The 7,873-nt window shown below is 30.9% G+C and overlaps 1 protein-coding gene across 1 annotated transcript; it reads right to left on the reverse strand.

Moving 5' to 3' along the window:
• Window positions 1–1,233: 1,233 nt before the first annotated feature.
• On the reverse strand, window positions 1,234–5,271 carry LOC124420196. Its single transcript, XM_046952407.1, has 3 exons — window positions 5,268–5,271; window positions 4,880–5,236; window positions 1,234–2,214 (listed from the first exon to the last, which is right to left on the reverse strand). The coding sequence occupies exons 1-3, from the start codon at window positions 5,269–5,271 to the stop codon at window positions 2,195–2,197; spliced, it is 381 nt and encodes a 126-aa protein (XP_046808363.1). The 3' UTR covers window positions 1,234–2,194.
• Between the last annotated feature and the right edge of the window lie 2,602 nt (window positions 5,272–7,873).

Here is a 7,873-nt window from a genome sequence, read left to right on the forward strand (position 1 = left end):
ATTAGAACAAATATGCGAATCTTTGACCATATCGCAATTCACCAGCATTGACATACAATATTTGAAAGATTACCTTACAATAATGGAACCAATTTCGATGGCAATAGATTTTTTACAAGCTGATTATATATTATATGGGTTTTTGTTGCCAACTTTGGTCACAATAAAACTAAAATATAAGAAAATGTCAATTAATGAATGCAGTGTTACAAAACAAAATATTATTGACGAACTTTTAGCTGCTATTGAACGTCGTTTCATCGATTTTTTTAAATTAAATAAATCGGCTCACTACGCGATTCTAGCTTCTGTATGTCACCCAGAAGTGAAACTTAAATGGTTTAATGTTATATCGCAAACAACAGAAATGAACAAATATGAAGTTCATGAAATTGTAATTTCTGCCATGAATGCTGTAGAAATTTCAGAAAATATACCTCAGGAGAATTTCGCTAAAAAGTTTGTTTTTTGGAATATGGAACAGGTAAGAATCAAAAAAGAAAGTCGTCCCTACTTCAATTTTATTAGAAATATACATATAAGACTACATTAAAACTAAAAATTATTATAACTCAAATGTATATTTTTAGATGCCACTAATTCAACAGCAACTCCATCCGAAAATGAATTACTTTCCTATCTTAGTGATGCTGATACGTCGCTTAGAAATTTGAAGAAATTTCCTAGAATTTATGAAGTATTTATGAAATATAACACTCCAATTACTTCATCGGCTCCGGTGGAACTATAATTTTCAATAGCAGGTTTATTAAATACTCCTAGGAGAAATTCTATGTTAGATGAACATTTTGAGCAACTGGTGATTTTAAAAACAGTTTTTAAACAAAACTCTTCTATAGTTCTGCACAATTTGAATTAGCAAATTATTAACATTGTTACTTTAACCATATCTTTAATAAACAATACCATAATGTCTTACTTGTTTTAATGTACATAGGAGGTAAGTATAGAAAAAAACTTTTGTATAAGTACATATCATTAACTTATACATATTTTTATTAATAAATTTATTTGTTCAAAATCTCTAAATATAAATATTCCTAAAAATTTATTTGAATATAAAATATTCAAATAAATTTTGTTTGAATTAATCTATTCGTTTAAAAATTTAATAAATACAAATTTTTGAACTTTTGTTAACATATTTTGGTATTTATGTAATTGAAATTTGATTTTTTTCTAGTTTTTGTTATTCAAGTAAAAATTGATTAGTGTTTTTATACAAAATATAAGTTATTTTATTTTTAATATTAATTTGTTTTATTATATAAAAATATATTTGCTTATTAAATTATTTTGTATGAATGAAATGTAATATTTTTTATTTATAATATACATTTCAAATCATTTATAATAAGAAATACTACTTATAATAATATGAAAAATATTTTTATTTCTTATTCTATTCACATGTTACAGCTATGATAAATACTACATTACTTGATTTATATAACAAAAAAAATCTAATTAAATAGTGGTTTAAATCTTAGTTTAAACATGGCGCCGGCCTCGACCCTTGTGTATCTACTCTTTTTTACTTTGGAAGTATAATACATTTTCTAGAGTTTTGATAGCTTCCGCCAAAATATGTTGGTCTGGAGTGGGTTGGTAGCAGGAGATGCAACTGGAGCTGGCGGTTGTTGGGGTTGGTGACGTTGTTGAGGTTGATGACGTTGTTGAGGTTGATGACGTTGTTGAGGTTGATGACGTTGTTGAGGTTGATGACGTTGTTGTTTTTCTGACGTTGCTGACGATGATGTTGACGATGTTGATGGTGATGATGACGATGTTGATGGTGATGATGACGATGTTGATAGTGATGATGACGATGTAGCTGGGTTTCAGTGTTATTACGACTGCGTCGATTACTGCTAGTGGTCGTTCTTGACTGTGGGCTGACTCTCCTCGTTGGGTGCAATAGGGTATGGTGCAGTTGTCTGCATTTTACGCATGATTCCATGGAGGTACAGGAACCTATGTTGTGGCTTCTAGCCAAACAATTGGTGCAATACCCAAGACGTTCAACTACGTCTCTTTTTTTGTGGCGTCATTTTCCGGAACCTCCGGCAAAACTTGAGCCCGTGATGGCTGTGCATATCACACAATAGTACACCTCCTAATCCCTTGGTACCACACTTCTCTTATCATTCGGGCTGTTGGATCCGAGTCGCTGTTAGTCGTCGATTGGACCTGCTGTAATAATAGATAGAAGGAAAAAATAGTTCAATTAGTATATTATAGGGAAATTGTTGGATTGAAAATGTGAATATGGATTAACAGCCACCAACATCTTAAATTTTGAATAATAATAAATCTTTATTAGGACAATTTAAATACAGCATTTTTAAGCTATGGTAGAAATTGATGATAATGATAAACTAAGATATTTGAGATTGGAATTTTGTATTTTACTTTGAAATAGAGGATTGAACTTTAAGGTTTGAGTGTACCTCAGCTTCTTCTTGATTCAAAAAAGGAAGGTAACACAATTTGACGATAGGCTGTTTAATTACACCATTAGCGGTACGTACGTCGGCAGTTCGTACATTACCATCTGAACCTGAACAAGTTTTTTCAATTCGGCCAAGATTCCACTCGTGAGGTGGTAGTAGATCATTCATAACAATGACTAAATCTCCAATCTGCATATTTTGACATGAGGTTTTCCATTTATACCTCTTATGGTGTGATTTTAGATACTCATTTTTCCACCGGTGACAAAATTGATGATGTATAACTTTCAGCTTTTCCCATCTATTTATTACCGACATATTCGAACAATCTTGTTCGGGGAACGCCATCAGAGGGGCACCTCTTAAAAAATGTCCTGGCGTTAGATCTGTGAGATCTGAAGGATCTTCCGATACTGCTGATATTGGCCGTGAATTGAGCACTCCTTCTATCCGTGCTAAAACAGTAGCGAATTCCTCAATGGTGTACTTGTGAGCCCCTGCAATTCGTTTAAAATGATACTTGAAGCTTTTTACGGCTGCTTCCCAGAGGCCGCCCATATGCGGTGCATGAAGTGGAATGAAACTCCATTCAAACCATGTGTTATATATTTCGGCGCTACATCTTGGGCACTATTTTTAACAAACGCAGAAAATTCTCGTTCAAGAGTTCTACTAGCACCTAGGAAATTTCGTCCATTGTCCGTAACTAACCTTTGGGGGAGCCCCCGCCTCCCATTGAAGCGAGCGAAAGCAGCTTGAAATGCCGCTGATGATAATTCTGAACATGGCTCTAAATGTATAGCTTTTGGAGTTGCCAGGTAAAATGATGGGATAACGTTCACCATATGGTAGTGATGAATGGGCTAATCTACCATTTACTCTTAAAATTGAATCTTTGTCTATGAATGGGTTTAAACTTTTCAACTGACTTTTATTTGAAATATCTTTTGATTTACTTACGCATTGATATTCTTCGTTATAAAATGTTTTTTGAGCTAAAACAATTACTCTTGACTTTACAAATTTCATTTCATTTTGTGTTAAAGAAATGTGAGTATTATGATTAAGAGTTTTCCTCATTTTCTTAGTAGCATTATGAAAAAATCTAAAAATGTAGCATATTACACGTAAAGCTCTGCCATATGATGAAAAATTGTCTAGTATATCATTCGTATTCGTGCTGTTCTGTTCGCCACATAGGTTTCCTACGATGAAGGTGGTTTTGATAACCATCCAAGGACTATAGCTGAGTCCGTCCATAGATATCATTCGCTTTTACTGAAATTAAGAGAGGTTATTACATAATTAATTAAATTTGCTAATAACACTGCGCCATTAAGCTCTAAGCGCGGGAGGCAGACAGTTTGTAAAGGGGCTACTTTACTTTTTGCTACCAATAAATTTGAGAATATGTTTTGAGAATATGTTTTGACACCTAATATATACAGTAGCACAATGTGCGGATTTTGATGCATCGCAGAAGCCGTGAATTTGCATTGTTGAATACAACGAAGAATTGATATTAGTTCAACTTCAGATAAGTCTTGTACTAGATTGTTCCAATTTTGTAGAGATTCCCCAGAAATTTCTTCATCCCACTCTTTACCTTCTAACCATAACTACTGCATACATATTTTTGCTCTGATAACTATATGAGCTAGCCATCCAGCTGGATCAAACAGTTTTGCTACTCCTGATAGAACTTGGAGCTTTGTTATTTTCGTAGACGGACTTAAATGTATCTAAGATTGCGTTCCACTTTATACCTAAAGTTTTAGTTGAGCTAGTTTCGTGAAAACGTAAAAAATCGGAATCATATACTTATATCGTCTTTTGGTAAATCTGCCAATAATTGTGCATCATTTGCTGTTATTTTCTTGAGTAAAAATCCAGCCGACTTTAGAGTTTTAATTAGCTCATTTTGTGCATCTCGAGTTTCTTCAATTGAAAATCCTCTAGTTAATATATCATCTACATAAGTTTCATACCTTAAAATGGATGATACTTTGGGGGATTCGGCTTTTGAATCTGACGCTAGTTGATGTAACGTACGAATTGCTAGCAAAGGCGCACTATTCACTCCAAACGTAACAGTTTTCAATTCGTAATCTTTAATAGGGCCATTTTGTTCAGGTTGATATAAAATTCTCTAGTATGCTCTATCGTTTGGATGAACTAGGATTTGACGATACATTTTCTGTATGTCACCACATATTTATATCTTCTCCAATTTGGAATTACCGTTATTAAATCATTTTGAATTGTAGGTCCTGTGTACAGAACATCATTTAATGAAAAATTTGATTTTGTTTTCCTAGTGGCATTGAACACAATTCTTACCTTTGTAGTTTTATGATCTAGTAGCACGACCGCATGATGAGGCAAGTAATAAGAATTATATTTACCTTCACAATTGATTTCATTCGATGTTGTATTTTCCATCTGGTCTAGAGTTAAATACTCATCCAAAACAGATTTATATTCGACTTGCAATTCCTTATTTTTTCCTAAAGTTTTATCCATGCTGGCATATTGAGCTAATTCGATAAATCTAGATGATCCTAAGAAGACTGATTCGTGATATTCTTTTTTAAAAGGTAGCCTTACAATATATCGTCCATCTTTGTTTCGAGTAGTTGTTTGAGTGTAAAATTGTTCAACAAAATCATTTTCTTCTGATTTAAGGCGAGTTTTGGGTATTTCATCTTGCTCCCAAAATTTTATCAATAGTGTACTGAGTTCTGAAAATTCTGATGAAGTGACTGCGGTTGTGAATGTTTAAACACTTTCCGCCCATATTGGTCCACTAAGCACAAAATTCGAATAAAAAATAACCAAATTAAGAAAAAAGTAAACAAAATTATTTTTATTTGTTTTATGTTAAATTTCGTCGCTAAACTGGTATTATGAAGACAGTTATGAGCTTTAATGTAATTTTCTGTACGGGATCTTAAATGAGACGTATGGTCAATTATGGACCAATTCTCATAAAATCTGACAAAGATATTTTAGTTCCTTTAAACTTTGATTATATTGAGTTTTGTTGCTATATTGCAGTACATTATGAGCTTTAAAGTCATTTTCAGAGGTGACTTTTTATGAAGGATAGGGTCAATTATATTCCGATAAATTTTGACAAATACATTCCACATATGACTTTTTGGAAAACAAATTTAAATTATAAAATTCTTCCCATTTTATGTACAGATTTGGAGATTTCGTTCGAAATTTGGGTTTAAATTATAATAACATGTAGCGGATGTTAGCATTACATTCATAACTTCAGCAATATTTGTAAACGTAATCTATCCAAATTATCCGACAAATTGACCAAAATATAGAATTTAAGACAGTAAAATAAAAATATCATCTAAAAAATGTAAATAAAGAACTAAAAGTCATGGTGAGATAGTAGAAATCAAAGGTCATGAGTATCAAATCTTTGCATATATCGCGATTATTGTTCGTCGTACGAGTTTAGATGTTATTACAACTTTTGTATACAATACAATTTAATTTTCCTTAGCTGTGTTACTTAAAAATATCAGTTGATTAATACTTTAAAGATATTGTGATACAATTCTTGCACCAATTAGCAGAAAATACTTTATTTATTCTTAATAAATCATTTATCTTAGAATTTCGGCAAATTAGCACAGTATTTTGTTTATGCGAAATTTCAAATAGGTATAGAAGTTGCAATTATACTTTAAATTTTAAATTCTTACAAATTTTTTTTCATACAAGTATCGTGAGTTCTTTATATAAAAAGTTCCATTAGAAATATTAAAGAAAGGACGGACGAGTTTGGATCGACCCAAAAAGTGATTTTAAGTTCATGGATGCACCAAAAGGAGAGAGAGGATTCATTATTCATGGTGTTAAATTGACTAGTGTAATATTACGGTGTTGTTATGATTTTAGTCAACTCAATTAATATGTGGAAAACACATACCAATTAAGATATCGAAAAATACCTTTGCACACATAAGTATAACCAGTAGATGTACAAATTACAGTAAATAAAATTTCGAAAATTGACTAGTATAATATTACGGTGTTATGATTTTAGTCAACTCATTTAATATGTGGAAAACTCATAGGTAATTTTGCTAAATCCTAACCAATTAAGATATCGAAAAATACCTTTGTACACATAAGTATAACCAGTAGATGTACAAATTGCAGTAAAAAAAATTTCGAATAGTAAAAAAAAATTCCTCATTACCAAAATTCAAAACAGGACGATATGTATATTTACTTAATTGATTTAAAAATAGAGATAAAAGAATTTTTTATTTTATTTTTGGAATGAAAGCAAAAAGCATTTAGTTCAATTGTTTGCAAAAAATAACCAAAAGGAAAAATTAATTCACATGAACACATGCAAAATAAAAATAACTAATTTTGGTTAATAATAACCAAATTGGCAACACTGGTATTGATGCACATTTTGATGTAAAAATGTGTTGATGAATGTATGTATGTATGTATGTATGTATGTATGTATATATGTAGGTATTGATATATGTATATAGTTTGTGTGTGTATTAAATGTATCTAATTATTAACAGTCGATCGTTTAATCATTACAATTTAAGCGATTAATTGCTTGAATAAATAAAAATAAATAATTATACATACATATGTATGTCTAATAGATCTTTCTATAAAAAGTATTCATACATTAATTTGTAATGGTTTTTGAAAAGTATTCTATGTGTATCATTCTATAAAGAGAGCAACTAAATTAAATTGTTTTTGTTTTGTGTATAGATTTTTTTTGCTGAGAATATTTGTATTGCGTGTGTATAAGTGAGAATAACACATTGCCCGCAAGGTCATGTTTGGCCGCCAATGCTTCAATGTCCACAATTCGTTTAAAAAGACTAGTGTCATAGTGAAATTCAGCATAAATACATTTTATGTAACCGTAAATTCATCCTCCAAATTTTATGAGGATCGTCTCAAACGGGGGGCTTGGGGGAAGCTTCAATATAAAGCATATTTCAGAAAATTACCAATTTTGGTTAATAATAACCAAAGTGGCAACACTGGTATTGATGCACATTTTGATGTAAAAATGTGTTGATGAATGTATGTATGTATGTATGTATGTATGTATGTATGTATGTATGTATGTATGTATGTATGTATGTTATGTATGTATATATGTAGGTATTGATATATGTATATAGTTTGTGTGTGTATTAAATGTATCTAATTATTAACAGTCGATCGTTTAATCATTACAATTTAAGCGATTAATTGCTTGAACAAATAAAAATAAATAATTATACATACATATGTAAGTATGTCTAATAGATCTTTCTATAAAAAGTATTCATACATTAATTTGTAATGGTTTTTGAAAAGTATTCTCTGTGTATCATTCTATA

Source organism: Lucilia cuprina, chromosome 5 (genome assembly GCF_022045245.1).
Source record: "Lucilia cuprina isolate Lc7/37 chromosome 5, ASM2204524v1, whole genome shotgun sequence".
Classification (NCBI taxonomy): domain Eukaryota; kingdom Metazoa; phylum Arthropoda; class Insecta; order Diptera; family Calliphoridae; genus Lucilia; species Lucilia cuprina.

Bases quoted from the DNA above. Each gene is read 5' to 3' on its own strand.
- LOC124420196 (XM_046952407.1), bottom strand. The intron at 2,215-4,879 runs GTAAATATAATT...CTATTATTACAG, and splicing joins GAATGAAATCAATTGTGAAG to CAGGTCCAATCGACGACTAA.